We start from the raw sequence: 16,859 nt of genomic DNA, 5'->3' as shown, positions 1-16,859 counted from the left end.
TCCGACAGTTACCATAGTAAGAGTGTTTCTCGGCCAATCAAAATCAGGGAAAGTTTGTCGGACGAAAATGTTGACCAAACGCTCTCCTGACTGTAGAAATTATTTGCACATACAGACAAATGCACCATCTCGGAATTCAAACCAGTCTATGTCTCAATCATATTCATGATATTAACGTTCTGACATAACCCTGTCGAATCCAACTCTGTAGGCCTATTCTAAAAATTCCGATATCTCTTTGCCGAAATAATGTTTCGTCATGTCGGACAGCAGCTGTTTCTGCTTCTATCTCTATCCTCGTCATCTTCTTCACCGTCCTCATCAATGCGTCCACCTTCGATCATCTTATCCCGGAGGAGTTGTAGATGAGGTGGGAAAGCTGTAATGTCGGCTGATTGTCGTCGGCTTGTGTCGTACGGTTTGAGGGTCATACCGGAAGTACTTGTGCTGGATGCCAAAGAGATGAGCGCCAAAGAAACTCGAAGAAAGGCCTCGGAGACTCCTATATCGTATCCAACATAGTAGAATATTAGCGAAAATGCGTATGCTGTTCTTTGATTTTATTAAGGCGATTTATATAATTATCTGTCATTAGAATTTTTGAAGATGGGAGAATTTAAATTATTACAAAAAGTGACATCTAATCAGGGAAAAGATAGTTGGCGATGGCCGTTGAGATGATGATGATGATGATTATGGTAGTGGTGGTGGTGGTGGTGGTGATGATGAGGAGGAGGAGGATTGTGGTGGTGGTGGTGGTGATGATGATGATGGTGGTGGTGGTGTGGTGGTGTTGCCGTGCTGGTGATGTTTATATGATGATGTTGATGGTGGTGTCATGTTTATAGTGGTGATTGATGATGATGAGGAGGAGGATTTTGGTGATGATGATGATGATGATGGTGGCTGTGGTGGTGGTGTTGCCGTGCTGGTGATGTTTATGATGATGATGATGATGTTGATGGTGGTGATAATGGTTTCATGTTTATGGTGGTGATATGATGGTGATGGTGGTGGTGGTAGTGATGCTGGTAGGGATAATGATGATGATGTTGGTGGTGATAAAGATTTTCTTTATTTATTTATAAGTCTTTTTTAGTAGGGTGGCTCCATCAGTAATTGATATACTGTTGTCCTTGGAGGCCCTACAACAAAAATACAAACATATAAAAAACATGGGTATAAAAAGTGTACAATGTTAAGTTGAAACGAACAAACTGTAAAGAAAAGAACAACACAAAGGGCCAGTTTATAAATTAAGACTATTATAACGCCAAAATAAAAGACTAAATGAGGATTCGGATTGAGCATTTCTTAAGAAATTCAAGGTGGATTGTTTCAAATGAATGCACCAGCAAAAGAAAAACTTTGTTCTTTAGGAGTAGACGAAGAAGAAGAGTCAAATAATAAGTGGAATAGTAATAGAAGAGGAGAAGGAAGGTTAGGAAGGACATGCTTTACCTTCATCTTTAAGTGCTGATGTTTCGAAGAAGAGTGCCCCAATGCTGGCTGCATATTGTAGCCCTTCATCAGACGATACCTGACGCCGATCTGCCAAGTCAGATTTGTTTCCCAGAACACACATTACTGTCAAATAAATGAAAATATGCGCTAAGGAAGATATAGCTAAAAAAATGTAATTATAAGAAACAGAAGACACTACTTTAGAATATAATTGAATACAATGGCGGCAATGATACTAATCAAATAATATTGACTGAATAAGTTATTTCTTGTGTGTCCTTGCATAAGATTTCTCTTGTAATACAGCACAGGATTGTGCTTTATTGTTATCATCATTGTCATTTCGTTCCCATAAACACAGAAGCTTCTTAATCTTTAGCATTCTACGAAGCATACTTAGAGTATCCAACCCATGCTGTCATTCATTATACTCAGTTATACACCTCGTATGATAGGGCCAAACGCCGTAGTAAACTATAATTATTTCTTGCCAGAGAACTTTAGAAAAGGGCAGTGATTTGAACCCACAATCTTTGGAATTAGAGTCAAAATGGAGGTCGATCTCAGCACCATTTAGAGAAGAGCATCAACGGGTAGTTAATCTTATTTATCCGTTGATGCCGACCGATGACTCTTCCCGCGTCAATTCCATGACATTAAGGTGTTTTCGCATGGCGATGCAGAACGCTTTCAAGAACATAGAAAAGGTATTGTCAAGTGCTCTTCATGCATGGCAAAGCCAACTAAGAAGTATTTGTCGAATATTTGTGAATCAAAACAGCAATTTCGTCATGAAGTCTGAACGAACGACATGTTTGCATTTTTTCGTCAGCTCGGAAACTGCTGTCCCGGTTCACCACTTTTCGACAAAGACCTCTCAGCTGCTCATTGCGATTTGACTTGCATTTTCAATAGTTTTACTGTGTCCTTGAATTCGTTCTCCGTCGCGGTAAGAAAACTCCTTGTTCTTCTCGGCAAATATATGAAAATATATTGATATTCCAGGGGCCCGATTCATAAAGCTGTTCGTAAGTTAAGAGTGACTTTAAGAACGACTGCTGATCCTTTCTTACGCGCTAAACCATCGCCTATGGTGTATACCATTTACCAAAAGAAAGGATCACCAGTCGTTCTTAAAGTCGTTCTTATCTTACGAACAGCTTTATGAAACACCCACCAGGGGCCCAATGCAGAAAGAGTTGCAATCAAACGCAACTCTAAAAATCATGCGCAACTTGATTTTCAATCAATCAACAGTGCGCATTCGGGACTTGCGCTTGATATTTTGACTTGCGTTTAATTGCAACTCTTTCTGCAACAGGCCCCAGGTCAGGTATGTGCATTATCCTCCCAAAACCTGTTTCACAGGTAAGAGAAGAATGGAAATATACAAACTGGTGTTGTTGCTAGGTGAGGCAAGAGGTTTTTTGTGGTGTAATGATGATACTGTAAGAAAATAAATCGACTTTCTTTTTTAAATCAGAGGGTTGTTATGCTTCGGCCGAGGTGTTGAGAACTGGTGGCCATTCATTATGCCTCCCTTCTGATCATGCTGATCACGGCCACCGTCTGTGCGTCCATGCCGAAATTTGGCACGAATTGTTAGACGCACAAAAAAGCATTATTTGCATAGGCCCCCATAAAATACCCGATTTCACTTTATACTTATTCATGCAGATGTCATCTTTGTAATTTTCCAAATATTCCTTCATCATCAAAATTGCCATATTTGCCCCTATGTATTTCTCTTTTTTTAAGTTCTATGCTTCATTTTCAAATCCCAGATTTTTTTCACTAAAATCATCACAGAGCATATCACCCCGAATAAACCCTAAATTAATTCAGCAGACCGATGAGAATCTAAACGAATCATCCTTTTGGGAATTTCATCTTCCATTGTACATAAATTAAGAAAATTAGCTCATGTTGACACAACAAATATACCCATACATCCCAAATTTGGCCTCAAAGTTGCGAAAGACATTAGAAGTAATTAATTTTGCGGATTTATCTCTGTGCATTTTGTGAATGGGCGCAGGCCTTTTGGTGACCATGGTGGCCATCTCAATTAAGGCAGAGTAATTAATTCCTCTTTGTTAAGGATGAATAGACATGATGGATGAGGTTCGCACTTACAAAAAAAATATGAAATCAAACAGAAAATGATAATTTCCTTTTCATTCGACTTACTTTGCTATCGTTTTATATTTGTCGTGCTTTTAGTTTTACTTTCAGATTTCTAGCTGAACAATATATACCAGATTTTTTTTTAAATGATGAACTTAAGGAGCCTTCGGTCCCTAGACCCAGGGTTTTGGTCGTCCCTAATCATTAAGAAAAATGTAAAATACAATATTCATAGTACTTCTTAAAATGAAACATAATTATTACCTATTGGACCGTCCATATTTTGTTCGAGTTCTGCAAAAAGAAAGAATAAGAACCAGTAAGATACCACGATAAGACAGTGCCGATATAAAAGGAACTGATGCTACATAGACGAATTATTGAAAAAATGCACTGTATTTTATATATTTTATTCATACTTGGCCATTCAGCCTGTGCTTGCGATTAGTTCTTACGTTGCAAACGGGCATCTCATTACGCCCAAAACAAACAAATGATCATGTAAATTAATAAGAATAGATAGATAGATAGATGGATGGATGGATGGATGGATGGCGCATACATTCGTAATTCCGAAGCTTCGTTATTCCGAAGGTTCGTTAATCCGAAAACGAAATGAGGATCGTAATTCCGAAGGTTCGTTTTTCGTTTTCGGATTAACGAACCTTCGAAACAGCGAACCTTATTTCCTTTTCGGATTATCGAACCTTCTGAACAACGAACCTTATTTCGTTTTCGGATTAACGAACCTTCGGAATAACGCCAAAAATGTTCGCATTAACGAATCCCTTTTAGGTAGGTAGATAGATAGATAGATAGATACTACGATCGGTAGATACGTGTAGATGGGTAAATGAATATACTATTGTATAATTAACATGCGAATGAATAAATAGAATTATGAGTATAAATACAGGGATGGAATATGAATGCTGAATTATATCTCTGTACGCTGCATCATTTACCTTCTGCCCAGAACTTCATGTTCTCAAATGTTTTAGAGTCTGTGATATCATAGACTAAGAAAGCCGCATTAGCTTTTCGATAGTACATTGGAGCCATTGCTTTAAATCTCTCTTGACCAGCGGTGTCCCATAGTTGGAGCTTGACTCGATGGTTATCGACGTTCCTTGAGAGTCAAAGAAGAAGAAAAAACTTATTTATTTGTTTATTTACCTATATCTAAATATTTATTCATGTGTTTATGTAATCATCAATAGACATAGTCATTTACACTCATATTTTTTTTCATTTTCTAAATAAATAAACATATACCAGACCAGTATTTATATTCATTTCTTCATAAGAAAAATATATGTATTCATTTATCCTTAATGTATTAATCAAACAATAATCAATCATCATTTTCTTCGTTCTATCGATTCATTATATCATTCATTCACTTTCATTTTCTGGAATATAAAGAAAAGTAATTGAGATGTTAATTGATCATTTAATTCATTCATCTTTTAATCTATCGCTTTTTTCAAATGTACTTATTATCTCAAATCGAGAACCCTTTGCTAAAGCATAAAACCAGAATTAATCGTCCAAGAACAAAATAGGTGGCAGTAGAATACAACGTAGTCTAGATTTATCATTTAGAATTTAGGTTTAGATCGATTTTCACAGTTTTATCACTCTGATTTTAGTTCACGTTCTTTATCATTTAGGATGCTGTTCTTTATATATTGTAAAATATATTACAGTTACGTAATGCATGCAATTTCATTTCACTGTAAACATAGAGGCAAATCTGATTGCAACAGATAGCTGGGTCAAAATTATTGACATTATTTCACTGTTTACTTCCGATATTATAGAGCAAGTTGCAGTAGCTCGTTTTCAAGTTTTCAGTTGCACTGAAAATCAGATTTTAACATGAATAAACAATTGATTTATCTTATTAATTCGTTCATTTATTTATTCATCTAAAACTCCATGGGCGTAACATCCTATATCAGCAAGAAAAAAAAATTCGTGGTCCATTTGGCGGTGTTCAAATTTGAATCTTTCGATTTGATAGCGATTCAACATACAGAAATGATAGAATACAATTTTACTTTGGCCCCTTCGCGGGAGGCAGGGAGATGGGAGGGCCTTAAACCTCTTCACCAGTTCAAAATGATCAAAGACTTGACATTTACGATTATACTTCTGCTTTTATTTGTGCAATTAAGACGGGGATATAAACAATCAAATATATTTTTAAGGACTCAGGTGAAGGGAGTAGAGCAAGAATGGCAAAGAAAGAGAGTATAAAGTGCAAGGTTGAGGCATTATTATTATTTCCCTATCCCAATCCCATCATCAAAATTGCCAGGTGCACAATTGTGTTATTTTTGAACAATGGTGGATGCTTACATTTTGAACGTGAAGAACGATGCCCCTACGGTCGGACTAACTTGAGAACTGAAGATTTTCCCGACATATCTCACAACAATGCTCGTCTTACCCACACCTACGATGGAACAAAATTGTTGGGAAAGATTATCAGGTATTTTTTATAATTGAAATACTAGTATGTGGGGGAAAATAAAAAGGCCTTTGTGTCAGTGCAAATTTGTCCAGTGATGCCACGCCAGCAGGAAACAATATTTTCTCCCGATCCATTATAATGTGTTTTCTAAATCATCTTCAGATACCATTACACTTAAAAGTTTACTGCATACAGTCATGTAGTTGAAATATAATTTGAGTGCAGACTTGATAATATCTTTAAAAGGTCATGTTTCCATCATGATGGAACAATATCAAGGCCGTGCAAGTCCACTGAAACAACATGATGATTTAATTAAAATCAAAGTACGTTTAACAGTGAAAAATAAGAAATCACTAATCGTATTTTTTTTGTGGGGGGGGGGGGAGAACAAAAACACGTAATGGGAACATGAGCGAGTGACATCGTTCACTCACTCATATTGCACAACGCCTTCTAGATGTGCAATTAGTGAATATGCCCGACTATCCAAAGAGGCCCTTATACAGCCTAATCTGTTTTAATGAGATTTTTCACTCTTATGCATTGGTTTAGCACTATTCAGGTTGATTTGATATTATAATGGACTTTGTCATCATTTATATATCCTGATAATGAAATCAAACATATTCAAACAGTTGATAGTTTCGACTCACCTTCTTTGCCCAAAACGACGACTTTAGCTTCCAAAGCTTTCATGATCTCTCTTTTGTTGGAAGCACAAAATGTTTGGATTAACCTTCTGGTATAAAGGCGTGTAGTTCTTGATCATTACCAAAACAAGACGCCAAAGTCAACAGCATGAACAGTGAATATCTATATCTACTGATGAGCTGATTGTGCCTAATGACCTCATACCGAATTTATTGTCACAACAAGGTTCTGACGTTCTATTTTTGCTTGTACTTCGACACGAACCTTTTTTATAAGTGCAGATATTTCGAAATATGATATTGGATTGTCAAAGTAATTCCCCGATGTTTGTCCTGGCAAAAATTGTTTTGTGTTTAGAAGTATTAGCTTTCGTGGAGGAGTCTCATGATTATCCACTTAACGAGCCGAGTATCTGAAAATAGAATCATTCGAAACTAAATATAATGAAGCAGAATTCATAAAAAAAGCTAATTGATTATTCACACCATTCAAAGATAAATGATAATTGTTTATGCGAGTCATGTATTATGGTCTTTCGATTATGATTAATAATTTATATTATAACGTCAGTTACCCACCTCAACCGCCACTCTTTTGAATTTTTATTCCTCCTATGTCTTGTTCTGTATATTTTAATGATTTTTCACTGTCGAGGACCCCCTAATTCAATATTTGCTGGTTACACCAAGTTTAGGGGTAACCTTCCAAGAAAATCGTGTTTTATCTACTGGTTAGTGATTTTACCATATAGTGTATAGGCCTACTCTCTTAAAACAAACTATCTATTAGATGGATGCAACTCGTGTTTTTTCTCTTTTTTCTTTAATTCCTCTCTTTTCTTAGTTTCGTTATATCTTATTAGGCATTTATCTACATTTGCCACTGTCCACCCAGGTGGGTTACCCAGGATGAAGGATTAGTTGACCGCTTGCGCGCAGGAGTAATACTGCGCTGAGAAACATTGTATAACACAAAAAAACACTTTGCATATTCTGAATAGAACATCATTACTATGATGTTGCTTAAAAACATCATCTTTTATTGTCTTTATTTTTTCTTCTTTTTTATTTAAGTGTTTTTATGAGTGTATATACGAAAGTATAAATAAATAGATTGTCTTACATTTTCAGTTTATCTCTATATCCTAAAAGCTTTCAAAAGTAGTATGTTATGGTAGACAGCTATAAAATATTCGGTGCCGTACAGATGTGGTGCAAAATTTGCACCTTCATCATAATTATTTTAAATCTTGACTAAAAACAACGATAAAAAGCTTTCTATACAAACCCTGCATCCGCATGTATATTAAGAATAAATATCTTTAGAAAAAAACTGTAGTCAATTTGACAATTTCCCCCACCAACCCCCCCCCCAAGAATGCTGAAATCTGTCATCTTTTGGAAGTGATGACATTTTATAACATTTATAATTATGAGGAAACTCAAAAGAATATTATCGATATTATTACCATACATGTATATGCACCGAAATAAAGACAACTCTCCGGCAGTGAATTTTGATGTAGGTATGATATAACTTCCCTTTTCCTTACATAACTTGTATAATCAATTGCATGCGATTTAGGTCGAGAAATGGAATATCATTTTCTGAGTTTATTAAGCAAATCTCAATCAAAATTGATCAAAACAAAAAAATGTATTGCTTACCCTCCGGACTAAACTGAATAGTCAGATAAAAGATTGGCCGATTTCTTTCTTCGTCCAAGTCATCAATCACAATTCCATACTATTTTAGTTAGCATAATTTTTTATCTAAATATAGGTTTTATTATTTGAATAAGAGATAGAGAAGAGATATTTTTCCAAGTTAAGTCCGTTAAGAACCGTTTTTTTTAAGAACAAGTGCAGTAGTATCAGAGTGAACAGAAACCGATGATCCCAGAGTTCATGAGTGTAATGGTGGACTTTGTTCTCGCAAGATCATCGTCAGTATTTTAATAACGACCTCGCGTCGTTTCGTAGTCCTCATCCGCAAGAAGATCAACAAAACGTGTCGTAGTCAGTCTATGTTTTATCGATGACCTAATAAACATTGATGACTCTTGTAATTACTGTAGATAATGCGATGATAGAATAGACGCAATATTGCAGGTATATAGAGGTGGGGGGTTGCGTGACTAATTTTTTTTTCGTCCGTGAGAAAAAGAGATGTAGTTTCAAGAACCAGCACACAATATTCTATATTATACCTTTTATTCTTTCTCCCATCTAACCTTTTTATCCTTTTGTTTTCATTTTTTGATCAATTGGAAATCGTGGAGGCAACCACCCTGTCCCGTCATGTATGGCATCGTACCTGCGTTGCCCTGGAAGGTTGGTATAGACCTCACTATACCATGTATACTCACCTTTACTGCATGGTCAAAATTAGAATTTGAATATGTACATAGGACAGATAAACCAATTCTACTAAATGAATTTTAACTCGCGTGTTTTTTTTTTTTTTTTTTTTACTTCTGGGGAGCGTTTCATCAATATTTTCATCCGACAAGTTGTCAGATCTGACATCTTTCCATGAATTTGATTGGCTGTGAGGCACTGTTCCTATGGTAACTGTCGGATAAAATGAGACTTGTCGGATAAAACGTCCGACAAGTCCTTTCATGAAACGCCCCCCCCCCCTGCGCTTTAAAGGGATGCTCCAGGCTGAAGATATTTATACTCAATAAAAAGAGTATAACATTTACAAAGCAAAATGCCGAAAATTTGATCAAAATCGGTTAACAAATTTGCATAATATATTCCGGTGAAACAGTTCTAGGCATGAATTCAGGGGAGCGTTTCATCAATATTTTGATCCGACAAGTTGTCAGATCTGACATCTTTCCATGATTTTGATTGGCTGAGAGGCACTGTACCTATGGTAACTGTCGGATAAAATGGGACTTGTCAGATAAAACGTCCGACAAGTCCTTTCATGAAACGCCCCCCCCCCCAGGACTCGTTATGTAGGCTCATGATGTCATATCCCCACTTGTTCTTTTGTATTTTATTATATGAAATTAGGTTTATTCACAATTTTTCTACCATGAACTAAAACAATTGGATTGACAAATGATTAAGTACATTAGTTATTCATTGTTGCAGCTTATACCATCATGATGGAGACACATAATTTACACATGTATGAAAAATGAAACAATTCTGATTTCATGTAATAACATAAGAAAAAGAAATGTGGGGATGTGACATCATCAGCCCACCTAATGAATATTCATCACTTCGTGCATATATCTGTTTTCACAAAATATTGCTAAACTTTAAAATTCAATAATAATATTTCGTTATTTGTTATCAGATTTTCATGATATTTTCAGCATTTTGCTCTGTGAAGTTTATTATATTTATTTAGATATAAAAATTCTCAGCTTGGAGCACTTGTTTAACCATAATGGCTCGGGCTATTTTGAAATTGCATAGCCGAGGAGAGGGGGGGGGGGGGGCAAAAACAGCCGCTTCCCTCAGATCTCGGCCGTTGATCGCGCGATCGTGACGAAAATTGGCAAGCGCGTCACTCATGACGTAATCGCCACACTTGTTATTGTACCAAAATTATTCATATTTATTTGTAATGAATTAGTTATGCTAATTAATGCATAAAATAATAATTTGGCTGTAGCTCTTTGAATGTAGCCCAAAAATGCTAGATTTTGGTTTTCACACTCTTCTTATGATTATTATCAAATATACATTACAAAATGGCAATATCATTTATTCTTATGTATTTTATTGCTTTGAAAATTTATTATGTTTTTCATTGTTATTTCGACTGATGGAAATCGTTGGCAACATTATTTTAGCTATAAATAACATGAAATCAAATGCTTTAATACTTAAAAATAAAAATAATGGTACATTTATGAATTTTGGCTACATATAGAATTTACATTGGATTTGTACACAAAATCACGTTTTGAAGAAATTTTGGGTCTAACATGCACTTACAGAATGTTACGTAACTTCTAAACCGCGTGCCATTACTTCGCGAATTTGGTCTTAAAAGTTGCACGAGACTTGAAGAAAAAAGTGATAAAACGTCGCGGTGCGATCTTTTTGCGTTACAGATTTATCGTAAAAAAATGTCGAGTGGAAGCTGTTTTTTCCTACTCGGGGGGGGGGGGGGGGCTGAAAAGGGTTTAAATTTGGTACAACTGTATTACACATAAATCCCAAATTGCATTAATCAATCCGGTGATTTCTACTTTATTTCATAACAAGCTCTTTTTTTCTCTCTGAAGGCGGGATATTAAGCATAGAGAACAAAGGCGAATATCTTCATGACTCTTGTCAAAATCGTCTTTTTTTTTAATTACCAGAATTCGAAAAATCATTGAGGGCCTAGCTATTGGAGCAGGAGTGGCGGAGAGAAGTTGAAAGTGACGGGGGCACAGGGGAAAAGGGCACATTTTCTGTCGAAAAGGGACACTATCTTAAATATGGCTTTATGCAAAAATTTTGTGAGAATCTGCAGCAAAAATGTGAGGTTTCAAAATTTCGGGGGGGGGTCTATCCCCCCCCCCACCGCTGCATACGTCATGATATGAAAAAATGACTCATCTACCCCACTCACATGACTCATGAAAATTAAGGCACGACTATTTTTACAAGTTTTTTTTCATTCATTACGCACTTGCAGAAGGAAGCAGAACGGCGCTAAATAAAGACACCAGGGACCCGTTGCAGAAAGAGTTGCAATCAACGCAACTAAAAAAAAAATCAAGCGCAACTTGATTTTCAACCAATCAACAGCGCGCATTTTGGGACTTGCGATTGATTTTTGGGCTTGCGTTTAAACGCAACTCTTTCTGCAACGGGCACAAGGCCGCTCATCGGGCACGAAAAGCGTTATTTTTACGACAACTTATCTGATATGGGAAACGGGCACCCTATGAGAAAGCGAAGAGGCACTCGTTTACACATAACAGGTCCTGCTCATGTGAAATGGGACAGAACACGTTCGTAGAGGGCACTTTTCCTAGGTAAAAAGGGGCATTGATACAAGAAACGGAACTTATAAGAAGGCAAAATTGGCACTTGCTAACGGCATAAAACGGGTCCTCCTCAGGTGAAAGGGGTACAGGACATGTTCTTGAGGGGCACTTTTCTTGGGTAAAACAGGGGCACTGATCCGAGAAAGAGCACCTATAACATGGCAAATGGGCACTTGCTAACAGTATAAAATGGATCCTTCTCAGGTGAAAGGGTGCATAGGACATGTTCTTGAGGGGCACTTCTCTTAAGTAAAAAAAGGTTACAGATTCGAGAATGGGCACTTACAAGACGGCAAGGGAGCACTTGCTCAGACATAAAAAGGGCCCTTCTCAGATGAAAGATAAAAGAGGCACAGAAAACGTTCGTGAGGGGGAATTTTTTGGTAAAATTTGGCACTGATGCGAGATATGGCACTTGCTAACACATAAAACATGTCCTCTTCCGATGAAATGGGCACAATACATGTTCGTGAGCATGGTGAGTGGGCATTTTTCTTGTGTAAAAAATGCACTTTTTCAGTTATCTGGCAAGTTATCCTGTTCTGACAATTCTCGAGATTGTTTGTAATGTAGACACATATCGCGCTAGATTGCAATCCTTATTTGCCAAATAGCGCGCTATCTTACGAATTATCCCGCTAATTCTCAGGTGCACTGCAGACGCACAAAAAAGTTGTACGTTTCAATTAAGAACAAGCATTATTGCAGTCAAATTATACTGGATTGAACTGTTTTGTGTGGCATATTATTACATGTTATATTTCTAGTAGAGTATAAGACACACACCAATGGGCTTGTGCCAGCAGACCATAATATACACCTACGACTTATTTAAGGCGAGAGGAAAATAGCCATGCATGCATTTTAACTGGGCGTTGTGGCGTGCGCCTGTAATCCAAGCTGTGGGGAAGTTACAAATTGATGCAGAGGTTCGAGCCCTGGTCACGTCTTTCGGATGGTGACGTTAAAGGTCGGTCCCAGACGTAAATAATCATATCTGATTGATACACGTCTGACAAAACTCAAATACACACACACACGCATAAAAGTGTATTCAACAGATCAGATATTCAAGCAAATTTGAAAATATATCGAATCTAAAATCAATCGATTTTTAGGAAAGATGTCGTTATGGTAAGAAAAATATTGATAATCTCGGGCCCCTCCTCTCCCACACTAGAATAAAAACTTTATTGTCCATGATGTAGGTGAGAATAGACATTTTGTTTGGCCATTGGAGAAAGAGAACGCTATACAGCATTGCGACTCTCTGACATTTTTGTTTAAGTTATAAATTCTCTGCACGTCTATAGCTGTTTTCCTGGGACATGGGAGTATATCCCCCAAGCTTTGCACAACATAAAAAAGCTGTATGAAATTCCATACAACGTTGTTTACTATGCAAACTTTACAGTAGTTGTTCATCAGTTTCCACATTTTTAACATTTAATCTTCAATAACTTAAGCATGGTTGCTCAGAACTGTTAATCAACTATGATGATGAAAAAAAAATTCATGACCAGACTGAAGGAGGAAAGAAAGAAAAGAGAATTAAAAAAGAATTCAGGATAAAATATATTTTTTGTATTAGAAATGTCAATATTTTTGCTTGCTCGCTCGCAGCTTTTACAATTTTTGCACAGTGTTTATACGACATGGCTGCCCCCCCCCCCAAAAAAAAAAAATTAAAAAATCCCTCACAGAATACAATATTTTGTGTCAGTCAGTCGTCCCCCATTAACCAAGAAAACCGATCGTCATTCATGGGTTTGGTCTCAAAATTTAATCGTAGGAGAAGCTTTCCTTTTGCGACAATTTATGAATTATGAAATCAAGCGCATGGTCCCATCCTATAATAATGGTGCTACACGCCCTCTATGGTAAAGTTTTTTAAATATCTGTCGAAATAAGCTCTTCCACAGAAGACTTGATTTATCCACCTCTTTGATCTCGGCACGCCTATATGACTTTACCAAATATATTTGTGTGCTTTTATTAATCAATTTATCTTCAGAAAAAGCTACACAGTGTTATAGACTTGTGAAAAAAATATAAAGAATTGGAAGGGAGGGTGAACGAAATAATGACAGAGAGAGAAATGACGAAAGAAAAGAAATAAATTTAGAAGATAGAAAAAATGAAGGGGAAAATGAAGGGAAAAAATTATTAAAAAAAAGAATAAAAGAAAGTTAGAATAAAAGAAGGGTGAAAGGAAGTGGTACTCCATACTGAATGTAATATGGTTTGACCAGATAAAAAAAGTCAGACGAACAAAAGAATAAAGATTTGATCAAAATCAGACAAGGAATATCAAAGTTATTGCATTTTAAAGATTAGCATGATTCCGGTGAAACAGTGTTATGCATGCCTTCATTAATATTCAATTAGCAAACCAATGATGTCATATCCCCACTTGATCTTTTGTATTTTATTATATGAAATTAGGTTTATTCAACAATATCCCTTCAAGAACCAAAATAGGAATTAACCACTGATTTAGTCCATTAGATATTCATTGCTGCAACTTATTTCATTATAAGGGAGACATCATTCACACTAGTATGAAAAAATGAAACAATTTTTATTCCATGTAATAACAGAAGAAAAATGATAGTGGGGAGGTGACATCATCAACCCACCTATTAAATATTCATGAAGACATGCATATCACCATTTTCCAAAAAAATTGCTAAACTTTAAAATTAAATAACTTAACTATTTGATATCAGATTTTGATAAAATTTGTGTATTTTGATGAAATGTATTTCATATGAATATTGCGTATCTATATCTCATGCAATAAACATGCATGTGCGTGTATAGATTTAGACCTAGTATCTGGGCATTCTAAATACATTTTTGTATAAATAAAAATAAATAATGCGAGCGCGAAGCGCGAGCAGAAAATACTTGATATTCCAATCTAAAAAAGGGAGAATTTAAACACTATTTCAAGTACTGTGACGGAAAATTCTAAAGTAGGGGGGGTGCTGTTTATGGAAAATAATACACGCAGCACCCCCAACAACCCCGCTTCCCAGGTCCATGTGTCCCGGGAAGGGTTTGTTGGGACGCCGCGTTGTCCCGACAAACCCTTCCCGGGACACAGGAGCAAAATACGGGACGATCCCGGGAAATACGGGACGTCTGGTCACCCTATAGTCTAACGCCGAGGACATTGAAGCGGGAATTATAGTCGGAAACGACCTGGCGCAGATCATGATCGACCAGATTGAAGAGCGCCAACCTAACCCCAACACAAACCAACCAACATTATTTGCTCTCTACATTTCTTTTCTCCTTTCTTCTATACTTTATTGATAATCTACCCTTATCATCCTCGTGTATTTTTATGCACAGTGGCGTAACTATGGGGGGCCATGGGGGCGCGTGCCCCCCCCCCCCCATCGGCTGGCAAAAAAAAACTCTGAAAAGGAGAAAAAGAGGGATAAAAGAAGAGAAACGTAGTGGGGAAAGACGAAATTATGTTCAAATATTATATCATAATTATCTTATATTACATAAGAAGTATATTTCATAACTTTATGAAACATTATTTGCTGAGGGCCTAAGTCTTTATTGTTCCTGGTGCTCGCATAGACTGTTTAACGAGATAATCCTGTTGTACTAAAACCTCCCGTTTTCAAATCAATATACTGTACACCAAATAATTATATTTTCTCGCAATTCGAGTTATCATTATTTCATGTAGTGACATTTGCTTCTTTTTCATGACTACTTAAAGTGATTGCCCTATTTAAGGTCTTTATATAAAACATTTCCGGTCCGTGCTAACGTTCGCATTAGTTGATTGGTGAGATGTCTGCTCTTAATGAATTCCTAAAATCAGTCCTTAAAATGTCAATTTTTCTGATCACAATATAAAAAATTTTCAGCTCGCGCTTCGCGCTCTCATCATTTGGTTAGTGAAATACATACGATCCTAGTGAATTCCTGCAAAAAAGCCATAAAATGCCCCTCTTCAGATCTAAATTTCCTAAATTTTCAGCTCGCGCTTCGCGCTCGCGATATTTGATTAGTAAAATGCGTATGATAATCATGATTACCATTTCTACAAACAGTGCTAAATGTGTTTAGATGTAATTCTAACAAAATCTTCAAAGGATGGTACTAGCATTAGATGAATATGCTGAAAATGTATACTCTTAATGGATTCCTAAAATATATACCTGTTTGGGGTCGATATAAACAAGAATTTCAGCTCGCGCTTCGCGCTCTAGCGAGAAAGGTACGTATCATGATTAAAAAAATTGCTTATAATGTCCCTTTTTAGGTCTGAATATCAAAAATTTTCAGCTCGCGCTTCGCACTCGCATTATTTAATGAGTGATCTACATATCCGTTTAATGGCACTGCATGTCCTTAAAATGTCTCTATTAGGTCAGTATACCTAGCAACTGAGCGCGCTTCGCGCGCTCCCTAAGTGACTCGAAGTTTTTTGCTGGTGCCCTCCCCCCAATGCAATGACACACGGTACGCCACTGTTTATGCATATCATTTTAAACTACTGAAGTGAAGCAACTTTTCAAAGGCTTGCGAGCTCATTGAAAGACGATTATTGTAATAATTCTGTCTTCCAATTATTGAAAATTTTCTCACTCGCTTGCATATTGATATCAACTGTACAGTTTGACTGTAACTAGGCCTAATTACTTTGGCCAACAAATCAATTAAAATAGCAATCGAAAACTATCGTGATAGGCCTTTAACAGGAAGATTTACACATTTTCCCGTGACGTGTGAAAGAGGTTTCTGGACACCATTCCATCTGTAGTCCAACTACTGAAATTTGCTCGCTCGCATATGTGATATCACAACAAATCCAATATATCCATCGACACTGAAGATAAAGTACACGGTTACCCCTATATAGTTATACATGTACAGGCCCTTATTGCAAGGTCACGGCCCTGCATGGGCGGGGGTACTGGTTCACGATCAAGAATTTCTTTGGGGGTGCTGCGTGCATTATTTTCCCGGATTATTTTCCATAGGCAGTACCGTCAGGAATTCTGCCACGTTATGTCAATGATGGAGAAATGTAACCAAATGATCTTACCCGTCTTCCTCGCCCCCCCCCCTTTTTTTGCTTGTCAAACATAG

General features: G+C 36.7%; 1 protein-coding gene across 2 annotated transcripts; it reads right to left on the bottom strand.

Moving 5' to 3' along the window:
* On the bottom strand, positions 1-8,668 carry LOC121411138 (ras-related protein Rab5-like). Of its 2 annotated transcripts, XM_041603670.1 has the most exons (7): positions 8,392-8,668; positions 6,727-7,136; positions 5,956-6,052; positions 4,557-4,720; positions 3,856-3,885; positions 1,462-1,587; positions 1-502 (listed from the first exon to the last, which is right to left on the bottom strand). In XM_041603670.1, exons 2-7 carry the CDS (start codon positions 6,767-6,769, stop codon positions 258-260), a joined length of 705 nt encoding a protein of 234 aa, XP_041459604.1. In that variant the 5' UTR covers positions 6,770-7,136; positions 8,392-8,668; the 3' UTR covers positions 1-257. The 2 variants fall into 2 exon arrangements, with proteins under 2 accessions (XP_041459604.1, XP_041459605.1); XM_041603671.1 differs by having other exon boundaries at positions 6,727-8,668.
* Between the last annotated feature and the right edge of the window lie 8,191 nt (positions 8,669-16,859).

The sequence above is a fragment of the Lytechinus variegatus genome, chromosome 3, assembly GCF_018143015.1.
Source record: "Lytechinus variegatus isolate NC3 chromosome 3, Lvar_3.0, whole genome shotgun sequence".
NCBI lineage: Eukaryota > Metazoa > Echinodermata > Echinoidea > Temnopleuroida > Toxopneustidae > Lytechinus > Lytechinus variegatus.
Note: the sequence above shows the minus strand (reverse complement) of the source record. Positions and strands in the feature narration are given on the sequence as shown.